The sequence below is a fragment of the Sturnira hondurensis genome, unplaced genomic scaffold (genome assembly GCF_014824575.4).
Source record: "Sturnira hondurensis isolate 20B ecotype Veracruz unplaced genomic scaffold, ASM1482457v3 Scaffold0008782, whole genome shotgun sequence".
In the NCBI taxonomy this organism is placed as follows: domain Eukaryota; kingdom Metazoa; phylum Chordata; class Mammalia; order Chiroptera; family Phyllostomidae; genus Sturnira; species Sturnira hondurensis.
Window position 1 is genome coordinate 3081560 of NW_028081413.1, and position 27010 is coordinate 3108569.

Consider the following 27010-nt stretch of genomic DNA (forward strand, 5'->3'; position numbering starts at 1 on the left):
GGGGGCAGGACTGGATTTGGCCTGTGAACTGTGGCTCGCCAGCTCCCAATCTAGGAGATAGTAGGGAGAAAGGGAGGCAGGGTGTAGCTGGTTTAGTAACTGGGGGGACTATCCATGAATGTTCTTCCATCAAACCTACCCAGAAAAGCAGCTCGTTCTTAACATGTTTATATTAATGATACTTCCAATTGCAAAAAGCAAACAAACAAACACAAACAAACAAACAAAACGATAACAACAAACAGACATAGTTCACTGTGCTTAGTATTAAAAGAGCTCCAGAAACACAATAATTGATCCTGGGCAAAAATAATTCTCATAAATTGTGGTACACTAATCAAAATTTTAAGTAGGTAATTCATTCTACAGAATCTTAAAATTGCAGCAATAAATGCAGTATTAATTACCATTTTGTCCCTGAGTCGCTCTCCACGGATAAAAAAGTCAGCACAGCCATTCTCTTCCTGGTGAGGGACTTTGAAGACAGTGACGCAGCTCAGTCCACTCCCTCCAAGTGGTAACCAGCCACCACTCGAGTCATCCCGGGTCATCACCACAGCCCGCACTCGTGCATAACTATTACTAAAACAGATGCAAAGATTACAAATTAGCTTTCCCATAAAAAACAAACAAACAGCCAAGCTGCCAGTCTTATTTGAGAAACCAAAGACCACATTAGTTAAAATGTAATAACTAAAATATTCACTACTTTCATAATAGTCCACAGAAAGTAACCTACTTGAAAGAGGTCAAAAATTGCAAACTAACTTAAAAAGTTAACCTTTATTTTGAAGACTAACCTCATAGTAAAAAGGCTACAGAACTCTCATTTCAATTCATTATTTGAATAGTTCAAGCACATTTGGCTGCTTTGGAACAACTTAAGAAAAACCCCAGGGACACACACTGTCAGATTGCACAGGCTATCATCAAACCTGTCTACAATATAACCAGGACAAATTATTGTATTTTGGTACATTTCATAGTGACACCTCTAAGTTTCTAACATTTCTAGAATATATTATAAATAAAATAGTGAACTCGGACAATACATTTTTTATTTCTTCCAGCAACTGGGAATCTAAATCACACAACTCATATGAAGACAAATGTTCTGTTTCAGTAACTTAGTAAGCAAATTGCTCTATAGAAACCTTTCATGCCTTCTTTTTGGCAGACTCTATTCTTAAGAGAGTACATGCTAGTTCCATTCAGAATCACTTGCCAGTATTAACCACAACTATGTTTTACATAAATTTAAAAAGTGTTTAATCTACTAATGTTCTAGATAACTGACATTTAATCATTTTAGTTCTAAAACATTACATAATCATTGATAAAATCCTTTCTAAAAATAGTATACCTTGTTGACTTCTTTGAAAAATATACTGAATATAACCTGAACTTGTCTTGGTTGTTATTAATTCAGGTTCTATGTAACAGTTCTATGCTACTTAGTGTCTCTGTATGTTCTAAGTCTTAACTTGCCAGTTGTCATTTCTCATCAGTACTTGTCTGAAATCTCCCCATTTCCTTTTTTTATCTTTCCTTTTTATATCTTTTTTTATTGAAATATACTTTACACACAATAACATAACAATCTTAAATACATAATTTAACAAATTCTGATAAATGTACATGTTTGCATAACCGACATGATAATCATGATATAAGATTTTTGTGACTCCGAGAAATGTCCTTTAAACCTCCTTCCCATCAAACAGATAACCATCATTCTGAATTCTAAAGTACAAGATCTGTCCAGAAGTTATCCAGCCGTGTAATATGAAAAATAGAGACATTTACTGAAGAACATACAAGATATGAAAAGCACTGTACACAGGACAATGATGCCTCCATCCCCTTCAAAATAGGCACCCTGGGACCTCACACAGTTCTCCCAATCACCATCAGCTGCCCCGGAGTACTTTCCTGAATTTCATCGACGGTCTGAAATCTCTTTCCCTTTAAAGATGATTTTAGTTTGGGGAAAAGGCAGAAGTCACAGGGCACCAAATCTGGGGCGGAGGAAAGCTGAACTGCCCGCATGATTCGACGTCTCACCCAAACACCCTGCATGAAACGTGACACGCGAGCAGGAGCGCTGTCGTGATGAAGCTGCCAATCATCAGCTGCCCACAGCTGCAGTCTTCTGAATGATCCAAATGGTTTCCACAAAGGGATGTTCAAGCTTAATGCAAAATTTACTGCAGATCTGTTGCTCTACTTGCTCATTTTGAATGTGACGGCTACACAGTACACATGCTCACTCAACAGCATTTCTCTCCCCCATTGACTGGTACAGTGAAGTCAGTCATGTTCACACACATACACATCCCAATCCACTCTCCTTGACTGCCAGGTTACACTGATGTCATGCAAACCAATCTTCTACACATTAGTTTTTTTCCAATAATGGGACATCATACAAATGTAATCAAATAAAATCACCACTTGTACTCTTTATGTCTGATTTTTTCACTGATTAGATTGTTGTATTAGCAGCTCATTCTTTTTCACTGCTAGGTAGTCCTCTCACTGAATAAATGCATCATATTTTATTTACTAGTTCTTATACTGATGAGCACTTGGCTTGATCCTAGTTACTATTATGAATAAAGCTATGAAAAACCATTCTACTACAAATCTTTTTGTAAAGAAAAGTTTGCCTTCATCTCCCTTAATTACCCAGGAATGGAACTGATGGGTCATATAGGGCAGTATGTTTATCTATAAACTAGTTAAACTGTCTTCCAACGTGGTTATACCCTTATATATTCCCACCAATAAGGTATGGTAATTTCAGTTGCTCCACATTTTTACCCACATTGGATGTTTTCAGATTTTTAAGTTTTATTCATTGTAGTGAATACACAGTAGTAACCTGCTGTTGTTTTAATACTCATCTTCTTAATGACTCATGATGTTGAACATCTTTTTATATGCTTACTGGCCACTTGTATGACTTCTTTTTAAGTCTTTTGATCATATTTTTATTACACTGTCTTCTGTCACTAATTTTTTTTAGCTCTTTATATATTCTGGAACAAGTCTCATGTCAGAGAGCTGTGCGCTTTTAAAGCTGTACTGTGTTGTGGTTGAGTCAAAAGTCTGAAGTTAAACTTTCATAAGTTAGATCCTGGCTCAACAACTTACCAGCTGTGTGTCCTCAAGAAGTTACAGAAGCCACCTTGAATAAATATAAACAATGCCTGACATATAATAAACACTACAGAAGTATAATTATTATTACCACACAAAGAATTTTAAACTAATATAGCTGCCATTCTGGTAATTCAAAGCCAGGCAGGGAAAAAATCAAATTTACATGGTCAACCATAATTCTCTATTTTTGGTGTCAAAATAATCCTTTATATAGAAGCTCCAAAAGTCTTCAGCTTTACAGGTGACCATTCCATCTAAGGTTTTTCATTATGCAGTTTCTCAGAGGCTCTAATTCTTGTTTGGGCCCAATTCTCACCAGTCTCCAACTCAGAGAACTGGTCAGTGGAGGTGTGGTGCATAAAGACTGTACTGACATAAATAGCAGATTGGAGTCCTCCTGGGAGAGGCTGGTACAAGTGCCTCTACTGAAAACATAACATGCATCCCAAGAACACAGGGAGATTTATTCTAGTGGGAACCGACTTGTAGGAATAGAATTAATACTAGATGAAGATCATTTGGTTTATCAAGAATTTAAGTCTAAGGATATACTAAAAGCATAGCATGTAACTTAGACATGTTAGATTTAAATGTAAACTAAACTTACGCAACTGAAGCTCAACACATTTTAGGTTCAGTGAAGCTCCTAAGTCACAAAGGTAGAAGGTTAAAACCTAAATTAAAGTTCCCAATAATCATTTAAGTGTCTATTTTATTACAGAATCTTGACTTCCTTCTTGTCTAACTATGTAATAAACTGGGAAATTTAAGAATTTTATACTAGGTTCTCTAAGACTTGGAAGACCCAAAGAGTAAAATACCCAATGTAGAAGCTCCAGGGTGTCTCCTGATTTCAGAGTGTGAGAGTAGGTACCCTCTCTAGGGCATAGACTCTTACTGTATCATCTCTGAATCTTACGAACTCTTACTTACAATTTGTACAATGATTCTCAGGCATATTTTATATTTTAAAGATATAAAAATGTACATAAGATTATTTTCAAATGTGAGAAAACCCTAGTAGTTATTTTAGAATGGTGAAATTAGATATTTCCCCTCATTTTTTATTTTCTCCAAAAATAATTATTTTAATTAATATTTATGAGCTATAAGTAATTTAAATTAAAACCCCCCAATTTTAACATTCTTTGGCTTTATGCAAGATATTATAAACATTTAGAATGTTATTTTTAACAGTATATAAATGTTTTAAACAAAAGTATCCCTAACATAATTCCTCTTAATACCCCCAATTCCTTCATTCCTTCCTCTATTTCTTTTACTTTATGTAAGTGCTACCTAAAAGAGGTACAATGTCCTTTCCAGAAAAAGCAAATAAAACACGATTTCCTTACTGGAAGAGTAAAGTTGCCTGATACATTTTTCACCTTAATGCAACAAAAGAGGTTTTAAAGCTGGCCAGTATTTAACTTAACCTTTTTTGAATCTCATGTTTTCAACCATACCAAATATATAACTTTCTCTTACCTACTCAAGCTGATCCTTCAAACTTTAAAATACTCCAAAAGCCTATATAAATTAGTATTCCTCTGACAGTGGCCTTCATTAGTTTATAATTTAACAACTCAGCTTTTGATTTCAAGACGTAAACCTAGAATACATATCATAAAATTCAAGTTGTTCAATATTGTGTTATATTTTTTGACAGAACCTTCACTCTTGTCAAGGCTAATTTTTTACTTGTTTTGAATCCCATAACCTTCTCTCCTTCAAATGTCCTTCTCTGTTCCCAAATAAAAGCAGTAATTATTTGTCTAAAACATGCACCCACCCCCAAAGACTAAATGGCAGCTCTTACAAACTCTGTCTCACCCTTCCTTGTAGCACAATAAAATCTGCACTTGTCATTCCCTCCTTAGATAACAGTGACTTAAAAGAAACCAAATCACATCCTATTTAAATAATAAACTTTCTTTCCTGATCATGTAAACAACAAAAGCCCATTCTAATAAATGTGAAAAATAAAGAAAAACAAATATTGACCATCACAAAATTAAAATTCAAAAACGTGTTGGATTTTTACCCTCTGGGTATCATATTTGCAATCTATCAGTCTCTGGCACAATAGCCATTTATGACAGCATACTCTTACAGCCAAAAATTCAGGAATTTCATTCTTGAGCTTCTTTAAACTACTCAGTTGAAAGACATCTGTTCCCAGTGATTTATCTAAAAAGTCAAATCTGACAATAATTAGTTCTTTAATATTACTTTAAAAAATACTTCCAACCGAAGTTCTACTCTTCATTTTAACAATGAACTACATAACAACCACTTTTCCAGCCTAGCTTTAATTCTAACAAAGAGGCTCTTATTGTAAAATGTTGCTTGATTTCCTTTATTTAATTCAGATTCTAAATTGTATCTCAACTTTTAATCTGTGATCTTATTTCAACAATTATATCCAATATATTTTTTCACCCACGGAAGAGGACTTAGAAAACTAATGAAGAAGTCCACGTGAGAGGTAATGTTGGATTGGACTAAGGTGATAACAATGGACACAAGAATAGACTGGTTTAGGTCTACTTTGGCAGAAGAGCCAGAAGGGCTTGATGATGAAGTTAAAACTACACAGTAAGAGTTCTAAATCATCTAAAATTCTTAATAGTAACCATGAGCTTTACTTTCTAAAATTTCCAACTGGTATTTAAATAAAGTTTAAAAAGAGGACCGAACACAAAGATAAATGGCCTCTTTTCTTTTTAATTTTCTTCCTTGTAGAAACCTCTTGCTGTGTTATTACCAAGTCTATCACATATCTACCCATCAGCCTTCCTGCTAATTTCATTCTTTTTATACTATCCCTAATTTTCAGCTGGGTTGTCTGTCTTTGCTCTATTGATTTGCATAATTTTAAAAATTTTTATTGATTTATTTTAGAGAGAGGGGGAGGAAGAAAGAGTCAAAGAGAAACATCAACGTGTGTTGCCTCTCAGGCGCCCCCTACTGGGGACCTGGCCTGCAACTCAGGCACATGCCCTGACTGGGAATCAAACCAGTGATCCTTTGGTTCACAGGCTGGCACTCAATCCACTGAGCCACACCAGCCAGGGCTGATTTGCAGAAATTCTTTATATTATAGATACTAATTCTTGCCAGTTGTGAGAATTATAAATACCTCATTCCAATCTGTGGCTTCTTTTATTTTTTTAATATTGTCTTTTTTAAAAAAAGATTTTATTTATTTTTAGAAATCAGAGAGGGAGAGAGAAAGAGAGTGAGAGAAACATCAATGTGTGTTGCCTCTTGCACACCCCAGTGAGGGTCCTGGCCAGCATTCCCAACCCAGGCATGTTCCCTGACTGGGAATGGAATCAGCAACCCTTTGGTTTGCAGGCCAGCACTCAACCCACTGAGCCACTCCAGCAAGGGCAATATTGTCTTTTAAAGAACAAAGTTTTTATTTTACCATGGTGAAATGTATATCTTTTCCTTTATGATTTGTGCTGTTGACTTTTTGTAAGATATCATACATACCTATTATTTAAACCTTTTACACCATACTAAGAAATAAAACATTTTTTCTTTTGAAGCCATGTTAGCAAATAGAATACTCTTTTTTCTGTGAAAGTAAGAAAGCCCCTAAATCACCTATGTCAGGCACAGCTAGCACTCATTATTTACTGAATTATAACACACACGTTCTTTTCCAGTGCCCAGAAGTTAAATCCACTTTGGTCTTTGTTTCTCAGCAACATGTGATTCTCTATTCTCCTGGGCATGGAAACCAGGTCTTCAAAACTATTGTATAGTGCTGCTGAATTAAGAGACCCACCTCCACAATTTTTTTTCATATCTAGGGCCCATTCTGGTCTAGCATGAAACTGCACCAGAAAACTTCCCCATGCCATTCGTAAGCTTAACCCAACTTCTAAACCCTTCTACCCTTTCATGCTTTAAAACTGCCAAGTTTTTTTTAATGTCATTGATATATTTAACATTACTTCAAATAGCACTCAACTGTATCTTCACAAAGAAACTGGCAAAATATTATAATGATATTGCCAATATACATCAATCACGTCCTTACTTAAATAAGTATCCTAGCAAAAGAGGGTATTAAATAAAGATTTACAAAGGTTGAAAGCACAGAAAAATTTAAAACATGGACAGATTGTAGGCAGAGAGATTACTAAGGAAGGATTACTAAGGATTATAACAAATTTTACCTATCTTAATAAATAGAGATGTTTATATACATACACTGTCACAATACTAAACCTATCTGTATAGGAAGCTTCCCATGTAAAAACTGAGAACTAAAGAAAATGAGCAGACTCTCTGGCAGAAAAGTAAAAGAAAAAAATTACAAGTTAAACTTAACATCTTGAAATCAAACTGCTGTCAGCATGGAGTCCAGAGGTGGAGTGGGATGAGACAGCAGAGAGAAAAAAAGGAGAAAGGAATAGAAACAAAAGTGTTTTAGAAGTGTTAAATTTAAAAACAGTTGTTACATTATAAATGACCAGTTGACAATTAGAACTGTACACAAATTTAGGAAGCATCTGAGACAAAGCTAGATCTGTTTAAGCCATTTTATTTGTTATCTGTTTAAGTCATTTTGATAACCAGTTCAGAAATGGTTCTCAAACTGAGGTACTAGGGTAATGACCGATGCTGCTGAAATTGTGACTAACGCTACGGACTATTCCCTGAAAAAAAAAAAACATATATAGCTAAAAACTCATATTTGAATACAACTCTGGGGATACAGTCTATTCCAAGAGGTTCACAAACCTCAACTCTGATAATTTTTAGGTTCTATAATTTACAGATTTATCAAGATGATATTTCCTATCAAATAAGTGACCTAAATACTGGTTGAGTGAAGTTACATCCTCCTCTCTCAAGTAAACCATAAAATTATTACACTTCCAAGAGAACAAAATATGTTAAATAGTATTCAAAAATGAAAGCAAAACCAATATAATGCCAATTAAAGTGGAAAGAGATGCAGACAAGGAGGTCAGAATCAGAGATTTGAAAATGCTCCACTACTTGGCTTTGAACACAGATAAGGGTCATAAGAGAAAGAACGAAGTCCTCTAAGGAGCTGGAAAAGGCAAGAATACTGACTCTTTCCTGGACCCCCCATTCAGAAGGAAGGCAGCCTACGGATACCTTGATTTTAGCCCAGTGAAATTATCTGGACTTCTGATGTCCAGACTACAATAGTACCAAAACAAAACAGCCTCAAAAGAAAATGGTACTTAGAATCCCTTAAAACTTGTTCAGTACAAAAAGAATTTATAACATTTTTCCATAGAAGAATATTTACAGTAACAAAACATCTTGTTCTCTATAATGCATTTTAAGTAAACATTATCATCCAAATATCAAATATTATCACAGAGACTGGGTGTAAAAGAAAAAAGAAGCATTTGATAGAAGCAGTTTACAATTTGTAGTTTTCCCCAGACACACAGTCTTGTTCAAATATAGCCTGGCATCCCAGTCTTCTCCACATACATTCCCACATAATCTGAGAATGTGGAACATCCCACAAATCACATCAAGTTATGTATTTCTTCTCAAGATATGTTGGCTCATTTTACTTTACAAAGTGGCTGCTCTGTGAAAGAAGAGATAGCAAATAAGGTCCTACCTGAAGAAAACTGGGTATTCCACATTGGATATACAAAAATAGTCATGTTCTAAGGGAGAAGATATGAACTCAAGGGGTGGACAGGCACAATAGGGAATTCCAGAGTTCTCTCGCACCTTAGATGGATATTTTGAGAAAGAAAGTTATGCTTGATAGGGATTCCTGGTGGTAGAAGAAGAATGATTTTCCCCCTTTGAAAGCAGGCACAGGTTTAACAGAGACGTAGTCTTACAGACTCTACAGTGAGTGTGGACAACCTCTAAAGTGTAATGCAGTATCTAGTTATATTTCTCACTCTGCAGAAAGTCTTCCCTGACGTGTATCATTGAGTTAGGCATCTTCTATAAATGCTTTCATCATGTAAGGTGTGGGTAGGAGACTCAGGTAAGTGATATCTTGATGGTTAGCTGTGGTTAATAACTCTTATTTAAAGCAAAAAGCAAACACTGCTGCATTTTTCTTATTTAAATTAGGTACATGAGCCCTGGCTGGTGTAGCTCAGTGGATTGAGCGTGGGCCTGCAAACCAAAGGATCGCGGTTTGATTCCCAGTCAGGGCACATGCCTGGGTTGCGGGCCAGTTCCCAGCAGGGAACGCACAAGAGGCAACCACACATTGATATTTCTCTCCTCTCCTTCCCTTCCCCTCTGAAGATAAATAAATAAAAAATCTTAAAAAATAAATAAATTAGGTACATGATATCCTTGAGTGTACTCCTGTGTAGTTATTATACAAGAAGTTCCTTTTCACCCTATAGGAAGAAGGCATAGTCGTCTTTACACTTGTTTCTCGGTGTCTTCAGTAAAATTATATTGCTTAGTTTTATCTGTGCTACCAGAAATATTAATAAAAATGTGGATTTGTAACAAAGATGAAGTAATACTTTTCTGACTACTCCCAGGCAATGGCAAGGGAATTCAGTGAGAGACTAATGCTCTCTCTGGTCAGAGAACATACTCAGGGAGATTCTCTTGACAGTAAGGAGGTAATTCTTTCATTGTCAACATGTTAAAGAAAACCTTCATTAAGGAATTCAGCCGAATCCCTCTGTCACATTTAGAATCCACAATTTTCGAATATGTTGCCATCTCCTCTATGGTTCTGTACATGCAACCTTAGGAAAAGTGAAGAGCACTCACTTTTTAAAATGCACCTAGCAAGTATTTAGATTACAACTTAACCATGCTGAGAATGCATATAACCATGCATACAACATCTTAGCATTTAAAGGCAAAGGACAGAGGAGTAACAGGTAAGCTGGCAACCCTGCATATCTAAAATGCCAATTCTTTAGGGATCCTGCAAACAAACCAAGGATGCTAAAAAGATATGGAGTCAAGAGTCAGGGACTGAAAAATCTTCAAAATAATCACCCCAGAAAAAGAAAGTTCCACACATAATATTAAAAATCACGAACATTGAGAGACCTGGAAATGGCCAATGCTTGAAAATAAATCCTAGGAATATTTCCGTAAAATAGGAATTTCATAAGTACTTATACAGTTGAATCCAGAAATAAAGGAAAGAAGATGAAGAATGCTCAGCTCTTCCTACGACTACCTATCAAGAGTGCTTTTGGAGAGAACTGGACAGCACAAAGTGACTTAAATAATTATTCAAATGAGAATGTAGTCAAAATTTAGGAGCTTCATGATACTGGTACATGATTACACAATGTTAATAACACTTCACTCTATAAAGGGAGGTTTAAAGAGTTCCTCTAAAAATGCCACACTAGTCTGGGAATAAGAAATTCTGGAGCTAACAAATACAGTAGCTAAAATAAAAATCTCACTGGAAAGTTTCGATAGCCCATTTGAGCAGGGAGAAGAACTAGTAGGCTTAAGGACAAGTAAACTGAAACCATCCAGTCTGAGGCACAGAAAGAAAACTAAATGAAGAAAAAGGAACAGAGCCTATGAAATCTGTGGGACACTATAAAATGCACCAATATATGTGTAATGGGCAGTGTCAGAAAAGAGAGAAAAGAGAATGGGAAAGAAAGATTATTTAAAGAAATAAGGGCCAAGAAACTTTCCATATTTCATAAAAGACATAAATCTACACATCTAAGAATTAAACTCCAAAAAGGATACAAAGCTAGAAACCAAGACACATAAAAAATCAAGGAGTTAAAAGACACAAGAGAAAAGCTATTCATTATACACAAGGGAATCTCCATAAAATTAAGTCTATTTCTCATAGAAAACAATGGAGGCAAGAAGCAGTGAGATGACATATTTAGAGAGCTGGTAAAAAAAACAAACCTGTCAACCAAGAACTACATACAGCAAAACTACCCTTCAAAAGCAAAGGGGAAATTAAGACATTCTCAGATAACTAAAAAGCTGAGGGAATTTGACAGTAGTAGATCAGTTGTCTGACTGCTAAAACAAGTGCTTAAGTTTAACATAAAAGATCACTATACATGAACTCAAGGCCATATGTAAAAATAAAGAACTCTGGTAATGGTTACTACACAGGTAAATATAAACCCATTATTAAAGTATTTTTGGTCATAACTTCTTTTTGTGTACATTAGTTATAAATCTATATTCATAGCCACAGTAATGTATAAAGTGTAATTTGTAACAATAATATAAAAAGGAGCCCTGGCTGGCGTAGCTCAGTGGATTGAGCGTGGGCCTGTGAACCACACGATCGGGGTTCGATTCCCAGTCAGGGCACATGCCTGGGTTGCAGGCCAGTTCCTGGCAGGGGACTCACAAGAGGCAACCATACATTGATATTTCTCTCCTTCCCTTCCCCTCTAAAGATAAATAAATAAAATCTTTAAAAAAAGTAATATAAAAAGGAGTAAAGAGCTGTATAGAAGCAAAGTTTTTACATCTTATTAAAGTTTAGCTAGTAATAATTTAAGTTGTTATAAACTTAGGATGTTAATTGTGATCCCCATGGTAACCACTAAAAAAAATCAAAAAAATAGGATAACAAATTAGAAGGAAATTAAAAATACTACAAAAATATCAAATGCACAAAACAGGGGAGAAATGAAGGAAATAACAGAAAAGGTATGAAATAGGTCACATATTATGGGATCCTATTTATGTAAAATATCCAGAATAGGTAAATCCATAGACAATAAAACAGACTGGTGGTTGTCAGTGAATTAAGGGTGAGGATAAAAGGAAGTAATTGTTTAATGGATATGGTTTTGGGGGATTTACTTTTATTACGGTGATAAAATGTTTGGGGACTAGACAGAGATGGTGGTTGCAAAACATTGTGAATGTACTGCACACCACTAAATCGTACACTTTAAAATGGTTTTAGTTGTTAAATGGTTAGATTAGTTAATTTCACCTTAATTTTTTAAAAAACTAAAAACAGATGAAATACTAATATTATATTTTACTTAATCCAATATATCCAACATAATGTAATTTTAATAAATACCATAATTAATGAGCTACTTTATATATTTTTTCAACCAAGTTTTCATAATTTGGTGCACATTTTACAAACACAGCACATGCTGAATCTGACTAGTGCCTGTTACATATGGCTAACAGTGACCATATTGGACAGGGAGCTTATAAAAGTTGTTAGGTAAGCTTTTATTGAAAGATACTCTACCTGGAATACTTTTTGGCATATACTTGTAGCTAATTCCCACTATCTTTGCCTTTTTTATAAATTAAAAAATAAATATATACAATTATTTAAAATATATTTTATTGATTATGCTATTACAGTTATCCCATTTTCCCCCTTCATTTCCCTCCACCCTGCACACCCTCTCCCACCCACATTCTCCCCCTTTAGTTCACGTCCATGTGTCATAAGTTCTTTAGCTTCTACATTTCCCATACTATTTCAGCCCTCCCCCTGTCTATTTTATACCTACCATCTATGCTACTTATTCTCTGTACCTTTTCCCTCCTCTTCACACCCCTGTTGCTAACCCTCCATGTGATCTCCATTTCTGTGGTTCTGTTCCTGTTCTACTTGTTTGCTCAGTTGGTTTCTGTTTTGTTTTAGGTGTGATTGTTAATTGGGAGTTTGCTATCATTTAACTATACACGTTTTTATCTTCTTTTTCTTAGATAAGTCCCTTTAACATTACCTTCTATTCTAAATGAAAGCTTTGCTGGACAGAGCAATCTTGGATGTAGGTCCTTGCCTTTCATGACTTGAAATACTTCTTTCCAGCCCCTTCTTACCTGTAAGGTCTCTTTTGAGAAATCACCTGACAGTCTGATGGGAACTCTGTTGTAGGTTACTGTCTCCTTATTCCTTGCTGCTTCTAGGATTCTCTCCTTCATTTTCATCTTGGCTAATGTAATTATGATGTGCCTTGGTGTGTTTCTCCTTGGGCCCAAGTTCTTTGGGACTCTCTGAGCTTCCTGGACTTCCTGGAAGTCTATTGCCTTTACCAGATTGGAGAAGTTCTCCTTTATTATTTGTTCAAATAAGTTTTCCACTCATAGGTGTTCCTCTTCCCCTTCTGGTACCCCTATAATTCGAATGTTGGAACGTTTAAAGATGTCCTGGAGGTTCCTAAGCCTCTCCTCATTGTTTTTGAATTCTTATTCCTTCATTCTTTTCTGGTTGGATGTTTCTTTCTTCCTTATGGTCCACTCCAATGATTTTAGTCCCAGTTTCCTTCCCATCACTATTGGTTCCCTGTGCATTTGCCTTCATTTCACTTAGTGCAGCCTTCATTTTTTCATCTAATTTGTGAACCAAATCAACTAGTTCTGTGAGCATCCTGATCACCAGTGCTTTGAACTGTGCATCTTATAGGTTGGCTATCTCTTGGTTGCTTAGTTGTATTTGCTGTGGAGCTTTGATCTGTTCTTCCATTTGGACCATTTTTTTCGTCTTGTTGCATCTATTATGTATGAGGGGTGGAGCCTTACGTGTTCAGCAGGGTCGGGCAACCCAGTCGCTGGCTTGTGACGCTGTATGTGAGGGCGGGGTCCAAGAGGGAACAATGGTGCTTGCTCTGCTCTGCTGGGTTTCAGTCACTTCCACTGCTTCCCCCAAGCAAACTGGGCCTTTCTGGTGCTGATTCCTGTGAGGGTGGGTTTATGCTTGTTCTAGGACCCTGTGGGTCTCTCCAACAAACTCTCCTGTGAGGCTGGGAGTCTTACCTCAACTTCCCAAGGTGTTTTTATTCAGTGTTTGAGGCTTTATTTCTCCAAGCTGGGACCCTGGGTTGCTGTGTCTGTCTCGCTCCCCAGTTTTGCCTAGTTTATCTGCACGCAAATGTGGGACCGCCTGGTCCGCCTGGTCCGCCTGGTCCGCCTGCCACCTTGCATGCCGTGCCCAATTTTACAATCGCTACCTTGCTGGGTCCACCTGCTGCCATTGCTTTTTTTTTGCCACAACCCCTCTCTGCCAGGCCGCCCGACTCCCCCCCTCCTACCTGTGTCTATTTTAACTCCTTGGTTGTCAGACTTCTATACAGTTCAATTTTCTGTTAGTTCTGGTTGTTATTTTCTTTCTAGATTGTTGTTGTCCTTATTTTGGTTGTGCGAGGAGGTACAGTGTGTCTACCTATGCCTCCATCTTGGCCAGAAGTCATAAAAATAAATATATGCAATTATTACCTTTGATTGTTTTTTCTCCCCTGGATTGCTCTTTACTCCTTTGTATTTAAAAACTCACCTTTAATTCTTGTCTTGGCTTCTAGAGGCAACAGGAAATTCTCCTGATGAATTCAATGTATTTATCATGTACATTTTTCATTACGCAGTTACTACCTTTGATTCCTCTAACATAATCTTCCATTATTTAACTTCAAACTTCTATTTACCACATCTTAAACTGCCCTGTACCATCTATAGTACCTCATATAGAGCAAGAACTTGACATTCCACAATTACTTGTTCAATTAGAACTCTCTTGCTACTACAACCAATAAACAGTATTTCACATGCAGATAGTGATAACACCAAAAGGATATTCCCAACGTCACTCTTAACAGATGGTTTTCAGCTGAACTAAATGATCAAAGTCCATACAATATGAATCAGGCTACTTAGCATTCTTTACTCAAAACAAAAAGAAAAACAGAAAATATAGCAGGGTAACTTCAAGACTCCTCCTCAGCAGCAGCCCTCACAGCAATTTAGGGACTATTCCTTAGCTCCTTAACTGATAGTTCAATTATGAAAAAATAAAACCCCATGGGTAAAAATCACTCTAGGCTAAAAAGCCCCGTGCTCCATACGGGGACTAAAATATTCTGTAACAGTCCTGTGGATGTATTTCTTTAGGTCCTAGCAAGGGATATACACAGATAAAGGAATATACCACACTCGGGACAGACCAGAGCTCTGGTTTTTTACCAGGCACAGACAGTAGTCCCCTCTTTTTATACATAGTTTTGACTTGTAAGATTTTGGTTACCTGCAGTCAATTGGGGTCTGAAAATATTAAATGTAAAAGTCCAGAAAAAACAATTCATAATTTTAAATTGTGTGCAGTTGTCAGTGTGATGAAATATCATGATGCTTTGCTCCATCTCCCACAAGGATGTGAATCAACCCTCTGCCCTGCATATCCACACGGTATGTGCTACCCTCCCTCTAGTTACTTAATAGCCATCTCTGTTATCGGAACAGACAATCATGGTATTGCAGTGTTTATGTTCAAGCAACCCTTATTTTTACTGTCATAATTGTTCTAGTTTATTATTAGTTATTGTTATAGTCTCTTACTATGCCTAATTTATAAATTAAACTTTATCAGGGGTATATGTGTATACAAAAAACAACTGACATAGGATTTGGTACTATCTTCGGTTTCAGAAATCCACTGGGGGCTTGGAAGCATCCCTCATGGATAAAGGGGTACTACTGTAGTTCACTCACAATCCTCTAGGTCAATGTGGTATTTACCAATTTACAACGCTACCTAATACGATTAACAATCTTTCTTTATCAAGATTCCAGAGAACCAGAGCTTAGAAAGTTAGCCAAAAGTCATTTTTTCCATAAGAAAAAATAGATTTGGTAGTGTTTATTGCTATGTAAAGGTGTTAAGTAACTGCTAAGTTTATGGGAACACATTTACATATATATCTTAGTTAAAGACCTGTTTTCTTATTGTAATTCACTTTATTAATATCAGCTAAATATTGATTTTGCCTGATTATACGCAACTTATTCATTAAAATAATATTCTAACTGTATAAAATCAGTAACAACCTGTCATTTTTCAATAATCTGAGTTGTAAATTGGAAAAACACTGCTGCTTTTAACATATAAGGTATCTTCCAACAAAGCATCACCTAAATGTCACTCAAAGAGGCAGACAAAATTCAAATAGCATTTTATTTAAAAAGTGAACTATGACAGAACACTTTGAAAGAACATCACATATGTATCTAGAGTAGGGAAAGAGCGCAGGTGAGAGTTCACCGGCAGTCAATTTTGTGCCGGCACAAAGCAGATTTCGGTAAAAGTGGAAAGGCAGGACATCTGCCCCTCTGAATCAAGTCTTCTGAGAAGAAAGTCTTGGCAGATGCCAATTAACCAAAAGAACAGGGATCCATTTAAGAATCAAAACAAAGACACTCTCTCAATAATATTTCTCCAGTTAGACTAAAATAACTCAGATTTAGTTTCAGAGCTAGGTTTTCTCAGTGAGATTTCCCTAACCCCTCAATTTTTCTGTACTCAATGGTGCAGATAGTAAGTGATAGAATAAGGAACCAAATAAAGGTCTGAATAGAAAGCCTATGCTTTTTATCATTACAACCAAGCAAATGAATGGTTTAATTCATGGACAAAAGACAGGATTTACATTTATATGTACTCTTGTACTAAAAATAAGTTCTTTGATCCTGTTCTTCGGGATTTAAAGAAGCCCTTGGACTCCTACAAAGTTAAAAAGCAACCTCTCTTGCACTTGTGCATGCACACACACCTCTGCCTGCAAGTGGACACAACATTGAACCGCCAATATGAAATTCAGCAGGATTCCTGCTTATGACGTTTTTTCAAGTGCACTAACAATGCTTCACATCAAAAGGGTTTTAATTTTAAGTAAAACTGACTTCATTTTAAAGTTGGTTCTGGTTAAGTTTACTTATCTCCCCACCCTATTAGCTCTAGGTACACAAAATCCTTATGGTCACAGTATCTCTTCTCAGAGTTCAAAAGTGCTGGAATTGAGTCTCATTGTCTCTGATTTGTCTGGCTTGGGTTACTGGGTAATTCTTTAACCAATCATCCCACAGAGGGTCAACCCAACTAAATCAAAAGGCCTGAAAATGAAAAAGGGATGATTTGCCAAAGAAAAGCAGGGCACTCTTAACAGAAGAAGACTCAAGGTACTCTTGGCATACTGAAACAGCAGCAGCCACTACCATATTGAAGGAGGGACCAGGGGAGTGGATTTAAGATGAGGTAAAAAATCATTTAAAGTGAGTGGCACATTATGAAAGTAGACACAGAGTATGCAATATATATGTTATTTTTGCTTGAGCTGAAAGATTATTGAAGACAACAAAGATGACCTAGACTAAAGAGGAATCTACTGGTGAAAGCCTTGTGTATTCAAAGGGGAACTGGTCCAGGCTTCTGTGCAGGGGGAATATCATTAAAGTGGTATCTAAAAATAATTATACTGAAAAATAGGATCAGGAAAGCTTGGAATAGTCAGAAGCAGAGACAGAAAGGCATCTAGGAAGATGCTATTTGAATCCAAATGCTATTTCAATAATGAAGTCTGTGAATAGAGCAGTGTCTTTATAGATAGAAGCAGCAGGCGGAGTCTTACGTTTATTATTTTCAACAACACTCAGACAGAACAAATACTGTGAAGAAAAGGAGGTTACTAAAAAATACAGGAGTCAAAGATAAACTCCAAGACTGTGGGCTTATAAGGATTCATCCAGTGGTGCTATACACAATGTAAAGGATGTAGAAAAGAAGTTGTCGTCAATATAGAATATAAGTTCAGATGTCAAGTGTGATAGGAACAATGAAAGGAAATAACTTAAAAGCCATGGAGAGCATTAGCAATTCAACAGAACCTCGTACATATTAGATGTTTGATAAATGGATGGATGGATTGGATGTCTTTTACAAACCAAATATTTTAAACAGAAAGTTATCCAAAGATGAATTAAGACACAGATATAGTCCCTGGACTCTGATAATTCCCTATACAAGTAACCTGAATAAATAATAAGGGCAATAATTTTTTAAAACTTCCATCAGAGTTCAGAGGAACAACTGATTAATCCTGGTAAAGAAAGCTTCGAGAGTGAATCAGAAGCCGGTGTAAAAGAGAAGTGGAACGTACCACTGAAACTAAGCTTTAAAATGATTCTTTTAAGGAAGAAGAGAGGAATCAGTGATGGGGGTCAGAGGCTCAAGATAGGCAAGAAAATCTGAAGAATAAAGTTTAATAAAAGCCAAGACAACAGTTTTGTCTTCAATTGCAAGAGAGAATGCTAGTTTATTGGAAGTATGATTTAGAAGTATGATTTGAATGCAAAACTACTAATCAACTCATAGCAATAAATGTGAAATACTCATTTCTCCAATAATAGAGAATAACAGTTCACATTCCATTAATATCAATTTGTTAAGCCAAATCACTTTAAGTGGGATAGCCTGACTTTTCTAAAGGGATTTAATAGCTACAAGTAAATGTTTATTTATAAATAAATGTCACATTTTCTATCTCTAGTCACTTCACAGAAGATTCAGATTAAACCTATACTGATACCTTAGTATTACCTTAGATCCTAAAGCAGAGGTAAAAACAAACATAAATGAGCAAAGATTACTGCTTTCAGGATTTATGACACTTGTAGTAGTGCAGACTATGGCCACAGAAAGGGAACACTTAACGCTCCACACTCCAGTGGCTGTCTTGTAAGGATGTAGGCTCAGTGTTATGAGAATGAATGTTTTAATCTTTTTAGAGAAGCTAGAAATTCTGCCTATATGAAATCTCTTGATTTTTTAAATTTTGGCTCATTTATATGTAAACTGGTTCTACAGCCTGTCTTAAGGAAATAATGTCTTTTTTTAGTTCAACAGAAATACAACTTGGTTTTATCCATTTTTACCACTGTATTTGCCTATTTTTTAACTAGAAAACTAGATAAATAAACATAGCATATTTTAGGGTTTCCCAAATAATGCAAGCAACAAGAAAAAGCAATTAACCAATTAGTACTTTATCCTGAATTCCTTAAACTAAATGTCATTTTAATACATTTTAAATTTCAGAATACACTTTGATCTTAAACATAAAATACAAAACTTGTAAAATCCCAGAAAATTCATTTAATAATGGCCAAAGTGACCAGGAATCACAGCCAAAAGGTTCTAGATAAAAAGTCCACTGGCTCAGAAGTTCCTAAATTCATGCCTGAGGATTAGCTCTATGAGTATTATGTGGAGAACTTTTTAAAAATACAGATTCCCAAGCTCCACTCTGATTCCTAAGGGATGAGGCTTAGCAGGCCTGTATTTTAACTTTCTTAAGTAGTTCTGATGTACAGCCATATTTAGGAATATTAGCAAACAATAAAACTAATCTTAATTTTGAATAAATTAACAGAAAGTCACTATAAAATTCTATTCAGAATAATTTCTCTCCTATCACTTCAAGCAATATAACTAGCTACTCAAGTCTTGGGACTTAAGACAATCTTAAAAATTAAGTTCTAAAGAAAAGCACTACACAAAAACTCCAGTCAAAGCAAAATATTGATTAAAGACAGCTTGATAGTATAAAATGTATTTTTTTAATTTACTTATTTATTTTTATAGAGAGGGAAGGGAGGGAGATAAACATGGATGTATGAGAGCAACATCCATTGGTTGGCTCTCCACGGGCTCCAACTAGGGACGGGCCTACAGCCAGGCATGCGCCCTGACTGGGAATCAAACCCGCGACCCTTCACTTTGTGGCATGACACTCAACCAATTGAACCACAAAGGTCAGAAATATAAAATCTATTAATAGCTCCTTACTATAACTTAAAAGACTATACCTCTTTGACTCTCTCCTAACTCACACTATCTCCAACCACAACAGTCTTCTCTCTAATTCCTTAAACAGATTCATCTACCCGCTGGCCTCCACACTTCCTCTTTCCTTTATGCGCATGCTCCCCTCAGGTATCCCATTGGCTGCCTCTTTAAGCATCAGTCAACAGAATCCTCCTCAAAGTGGACACCCAGTCTAAGCTACTTCCAACACCCAGCTTCCCTCCTCGCTAATTCTATTGTACTCAAAATGACTAGCCTTTCCAGGAACCAGGTACACTCTGAAACCCGAGACAGCTGAAGGATGAGCAGAGATAAATTAGAGAGAAAGGTAAAAGTGAAGGAAGAGGAAGAACGATTTTCCTGTCAGAAGATTATTTTATGCAGAGTTCCTATTTCCTCAAGGGGTTCACCATCTAAATAGCATTACAGATAATACAAGTAACAGCAAGACAATATGCAGTATGAAAAAAATACAGAAAATAGATAGGAGTAGAATCTTGAATATAAATTTGATAAACTTAATTAAGTGGGACCATATCACTTTTATATAGTTTGCACCAAGATTCAAATGCTAAAAAAGGGAAATGAACTGGGAACTAAGAGCTACTATTTCAGAAAAAAACTCTACTACTTTGAATGATGCTTGAAAAAAACAAACAAAAACCTTTAAATTCAATATTAATTCTTAAAAATATTTCAGGTGAAGAAATATAGAAAGATACTCCTTAACATGGTAAAAACTGTTAAAGTCACCATAAATATTACCATATCTTAAAGTGAAACACCTGAGGCATTTCTATTATAGCCAGAAGTAGAATATTACTAGGAAGGCTTTAAAAAATTAAAATTATGGTAATATGATTAAAATATGAGAAAGAGAAACAAATATAAATATCAATTTAAAAGTTACCCTATTTGTCCATTATATTATTGTTTACCTAAGAAAACACAGGCAAATTACTTATTAGAAAAGTAAGGAGGACTTTCCGTTTCCAATCCAGCCTATAGTAAGTTTGGAAGCTGCCATCTGGACTATCAAGTAAAAACCTGAACAAACTGAAAAAAATCAGTTAACTCTGAATACCATGAGCCCTCTAAGAAAAGCTCATGGTATCTATTAAAGAAGAAAATATGCAGAACTAGGTATCAACTTTACATTTAAAATTTTCAGGAATTGTATGAACATAATAAACTGAGTATGTGTACTTTCTTTTAACCAGAAAACTAATGATTAGTTCCAATTTTTTCTTTATCCATAAATCTCAATGTATAAGGTATTTCTCTAAAGCCATGTATTTTAATTTTACATAAAAAATGTACATTTTTAACAAAGTGGACACTTCAAAAACATACATAGTATATTACATGCATAAAAATTAAAAGCATGTGACCTAGGCACTTATACGGAAAATTGAAAGAACAGGGCACTAACTTTGAAAGGATCTACACACAGATGCTCAATCCTTTCTGTCTCAGACTGAAAATAACGAACAAGTTGAGAAACTCTCAACTTCACCCGACAGTCCATTCCATTATCGGTCAAATCACATCATTAGGAAACTGCCTTTTCTATAAAACATTTACATCCCTTCCCTTTTTAAACCAGCATGTATTGATTCCAGCTTTATTCTCAGGCACAAGGTAAGTTTACTCCTAATATTTTATGATGTTTTCAATTATTTGAGATAGCTAATATTTTTCATTAATCAGTTGTTCTCCAAGCTCAACTTGACAAGTTCCTATGACTTTTCCTCATCTTACCTTACTTTCTAAGTATCTCATCATACTGGTATATTATGAATTTATCACAATGGTTATGTATGTATGGCAAAAAAACCTTTTACATACAGATGTTAAGTGATGAGCTAAGCTCACTAATAGCAAAGTGATTCATTGCTTTCCCTTTAATATGCTGCCCATTCTACAATTATACTCCTGAATCATGGTCAAATGAGTTCACAATGTAAATATATTTCCTTTAGTCATAAGAGATGCTAAATAATTTGCACATATTCATTCTAACTCATTTGGTTTTGCAAACAGCATTCTTGCTTATAAAAGTAAATGTAGTTTGTAGTTTCACATACAGACTCATTAGCTTAATGAGCACAGTGTGCAGCCAAATGTCCTAAGTAACCAAGAATAAAATATCACAGTATTTTCATTTTTTATCTATCTTTATGCAAAATAGATTTAAAAGCCAGTTCCATTATTAATATAATTACCACCACAAAACAACAGATTTTCTTTAGAAACCTGGAACAAAGATAAATGATTAATGCTTGATAATAAGGATACAAATGACTGATATCTTCTTTGTATTTTCCTGTCTTTTACATTTCTAAAAAATATATACCAATAAGTACCTCACCCAAAAGCTAAAAACCCAGTATCATGCCAAGACCCTACTAGCATCAGAATCTGAATGAAATGCTTTTAGAGAAGCCTTTTCATTGACCTATATGTAGCCTATATTATCGAAGGGATTCTGATTAAAAAGCATTATTATGCTTATTATACTCCCTTAAAAAGGTACATTATATATTTCTCTTCTGACTTACATTGGCTATGCTTTAGAAATCAGTGTTGATACTGATATCAATGATTCCTAAAAATAAAGATGACATTCCCAAATAAATTACTTCTCTTACTAGAGATTGGGGTTTCCAAGGACATATATGGTAGGGGAAAAAACCAATAGTAGAGAGAATATTGAACTAACAGTCATGAAGCCAAAGTATGCCCTAAGACTGACATATGCAAGTGTAATATTTTGGGCTAGTTCTTTGGTGATCTAGGCTTAGTACTCTCATCCAAAGAAGTAGAGACACGCTACTACCTAATCAAAATTCTTTCTCACTCTAAATTTGATTCCATGAAATACCAAAACTTGTAAAATTATCCCACGTAGTTCACCATAAACATTTGTCACATTACTATTTAGTATTTATTGTATTGTATGACTTTTAATGTTTCTTTTAAATCAATTAAGTAGCATTTCTACTACTGACAGTAATAAGTAGGTAACACTTCAGCATTTGCTATGTGCAGACACAGTTCAACACTTCACAGGGATTACGTTTAATTATCACAATAACCTTCCAAAGCAGGTATAATTATTATCCTCACTTTATAGATACAGTTTTTCACAAGTCCAAGATAAAAAAACTAGTTGAGTTACAGAGTTGGGCTTTCAACCTTTTCAGAATGAACTCAAAAGCCCCCACAAAGGTGTACAGAACAGACTTGTTCACCAAATCCTCAACATCAGAACTAAGGAATACTCTAAAAGCCTGAACATAATACGTAACAGAAATACTACTTCACATAGTAGGGAGTGTAAAAATTGTATTTAAACCCACCTTATGATCTTAGGCAAGTCATTTAAGTCTCTTTGCTCATGTGGAATACGGGACAAATACTGTAATTTAAAGAAGCTACTGTAAGAATTAAAAGTGAAAACATAAACTATTTTAGTGTGCTTAGTCAGCACATATCATTTAATGGTTATATAATATTACTGAAATTGTGAAATACTAGAGTACTTAAAAGTGGCACATAAATATATGTAAATCTAAATACCATGTATATATTTATGTAGTATATCGTTAAATATACAAATAACCATGTGGATTCATGGATAATGAATTAATTTACAATAGCCTATCACCTACCCTATCCCTTAACTGTATAGAGGGGGAAAAAGCCACAGTAAACAAAAATTCTCAACAAAATTTCCCCCCCAAATTATATATATATAAATTCATATACCACTAATGTCTAGCACACTGCATTACCCATAGCATGCATATAATGAATGTTTTTGGAATTGTGATTACTTTTCTCTTTGAAATAGCTATATACCTATGATTAGCAAATAATCATCTTGAATGTTAAAATTAGCTTATGCCTTGTCCTTGCCAGAAAAAATAAATAACAAAATTGATGGAAAAGGGAAATGTAAGGAAGGAATACTATAGTGAATAAGTAGAAAACCTGGACTTTGGACTGACATGTTCAGAGTGTATTTCCAACTCTATCACTTTTATCTGACAAACCTTCCGTTTAGTTTCATCTATAAAATAGGGTTGGTACCACCAACCTCATACCAATGCCAAGGAGCCCACCTAGCACTGGATAATGGTTCTAAGTGTAGTTTCCAACAAATGGAAAGAGAGTTCCTTGGATAAAGGGGATGACTCAAAAGCTGGGGCAGGGAAAACAGGAGATGACCCTGGAACATCTTGTGAAGCCCAAACAGAAGTGCTCAAGAAATGAAGGAACCTATCAAAAGGGCACAGAAGTCACCCTGATAGGCTCCCAATGGCCAAATCTGGGACAAGAGTATCAAAATGGTGACAGCAAAGAATTATAATCCATACCAACAGAAATAAATAAGTAAATGTGAGGAGAAGAGAAAACTTGTCTATAGAATTCCAATGAATAAAAGTTGAAGGAATGATGGAAGTAGAAAATCACCATTTGGCAAATATCACAATTGTTGCAGGCAAGAATCATCAACAAATGTTAAAAATAGCGGGCAAGTATATAACAGGAAATAGGGTGTTTACATAAGTCTCAAAGTATCTCTCCTTGGAAGATGCTTATTACAAAGAAAACTTATCAGCTGAGAAACCATCTTATCGAAATGAACAAAGTTCTCATCATCAGTGGGGATATACCAACATCATGGACCTCCTGATTTGAAGGATGAGGACACCATCATTCTAGGAAGGGGTGGCCAGCCTTTTGGCATCTCTGGGCCACACTGAAAAGAAGAATTGTCTTGGGCCACTAATTAGACACATTGTGATACATAATCACAAAAAACCCCACCTCATAACGTTTTAAGTAAATTTAAGATCTTTGTGTTGGGATGCATTCACAGCCACCCTGGGCTGCAGGTTGGACACCCCTGTGAGGGTATTGCCTAACTTGAATTTAAACAAAAGTGAGCATCAGACAAACCCAAACTGAGAAACATTCTATAAAATGTTCTACCTGACCATCTTCAAAAGTTTTCAGAGTTATGAAAGAAAGACTGTTCTAGACTAAAGGAGACTAAGGAGACATGGATACTTAATATAATATGTGATACTGGATTGTACCCTGAACTAGAAAAAGAACATCAGTGGAATAACTGACAAAACTTCAATAATTTAGGTCAGTAGACAATAATATTATATCAATGTTAATTGACTGATTTGGCTATGTTATTTAGAGGTGAATGATTTGGAAAGCCAGCTGAAAAAAAATCTGGATATTCTTTGTGTATTTTCCCTGCTTTTATATAGGTCTGAAATTATTTCAGAGTTAAAATGAATATATACATACACATACAAATTTTCTGAATGAATACTAGCTTATATTTATTTTATCAATAACTGCCACCTATCTTTGAACAACTCTTCTCAAATGTCTCCCATCTCAAACAATTTGGTTCTTGACCAAGTTGTTCACCAAAAACATGTCTTGGCTGTTGAAAAAACCTGGGTTCTCAACCCGACAATCCTTTCTTGCTGATTCCTGTATGAGGTCTCTCAGGTGACAAAGGAGATCATGTTCAAACAAATCCTGTTTTGAACAGCCTTGTAGAATGAATTAAATTGGAGAACCGAGGTCCCACTCTAATGCTGAAAAGATTCTCAAGATTTCCTAGGCTGGTAAGAGATCATGACAGACCACACGTTTCCATAATCCCTTCACTACTCCGACCTTGAGCTCTCACCCATAAAAATCTCCAAGTTTCAGTACAAATAACTGAGAAGCAAGGGAGAAAAATGACAGTTCAGTGAGTTCATGATAATTTAATTGTGAAGGTTGGAGATGCAACAGTGTCCTTCACCTAAAATGCCCCTTGGTCTTCCAACAGAAACCTAAGCTGACTGGACCATTTATGTGACTTAGAATGACACGTCTCATGACACGTCTCATTCAGTCTTACATTACAGCCTAACCCAACTGGGTAAATCAGTTACAAATTACTTATTTCAGAGCTCTTGCTTAGTGAAAAAAATTAAAAAGACTGAAGATACATGTCCCATAAATAATAAAATATCATTCATATATAAAATTTTATTTACCACACATAATGGGTAAAGTTATAAAAAGACCAGGTTCACAATATTCACCCCATCCTTAAACTCTACGGTGTTGACACTAAGCCTGCCACCCCCTTACACAATCCATCCTGTCACACAAAATTCAAAGTAAATCAGACACTTCAGGCTCTGTCCACTTTGTCAGATCACAAGACTACTGACCTATATATATGTTAAGCATAATCCATAAAGATGCCTTTTCAAAATGTAGTAAGTTTTTGCCCAGACCAGGTGGCTCAGTTGGTTGGAGCACCATCCCATATACCAAGGGGCGAGCTCGATTCCAGTCTGGGCGCATACCTAGGCTGGGGTTGGGTCCTAGTCAGGGCATACAGGAGGCAACAAATTGATGTTTCTCCCTCACATGGATATTTCCGCCCCTCCCCCTCTTTCTTCCCCTCCCACCACCTCCCCACCCTTTGCCTTCCTCTCTATATAAAATGAACATATCCTTTGGTGAAGATTTTTTTTTAAAAAGTAGTAACTTTTATTTTTAATAGGTTTTCTCCTTTTCTGGGAAAACTATACTTTTCCCTAGCAGGAAATCGATGTTTCCAAGTCCTTCATTACCAAAGAACAAATCATTTGGTTCTAATATCAGATTGAGAGCTCTTAGAGGGCAAAGACTCAGATTTTATTCATCTATATCCCCAAAGCCTCTTAACACCTGCAACACAGTAAACCTCAAAAAATGTTAGTACTGATCCTTTCTCTGGCATATAAGAAATGCTTACTAGATGTTTGTTATAGCTATTTCATTCAGTATCAGCATTAATGACTGCCAAACCTAAGGGCAATGTAAAATCCAGCAAATGGACTAAATTTGACTAATAATAAATGATGCAACATCCTGATCTCCATCTGTTTGGCTGCTTGTATCAGCCAACCATTCCAACACACGTGTGTGATTGATCCTTTTGTGGCCAGCACACTGGAGCATTTCTCTACCACTAAACCTTGCAGTATGCTGCAATGTGACTTAAACATGAATCAGAAAACTTCTGTCTATAAAAAAGGCCTAGACACTGTTTTTAGAGAACCTTAACACTTTAACATCTGAGTTTAGATAATACCCTACTGCAGGGGTGTCAAACTCATTTTCACCAACGGCCACATCATCCTCACA

General features: G+C 35.7%; 1 protein-coding gene across 2 annotated transcripts in view; it reads right to left on the reverse strand.

Annotated features, from left to right (window-relative positions):
- The window catches only part of SPRED1 (sprouty related EVH1 domain containing 1), a 116091-nt gene that overhangs the window by 65927 nt on the left and 23154 nt on the right, over positions 1-27010 (reverse strand). For both annotated transcript variants that reach the window (XM_037056107.1, XM_037056106.1), the window contains exon 2: positions 408-582. In XM_037056107.1, coding sequence (XP_036912002.1) covers positions 408-582 — 175 coding nt within the window. The remainder of the gene's footprint in view (positions 1-407; positions 583-27010) is intronic.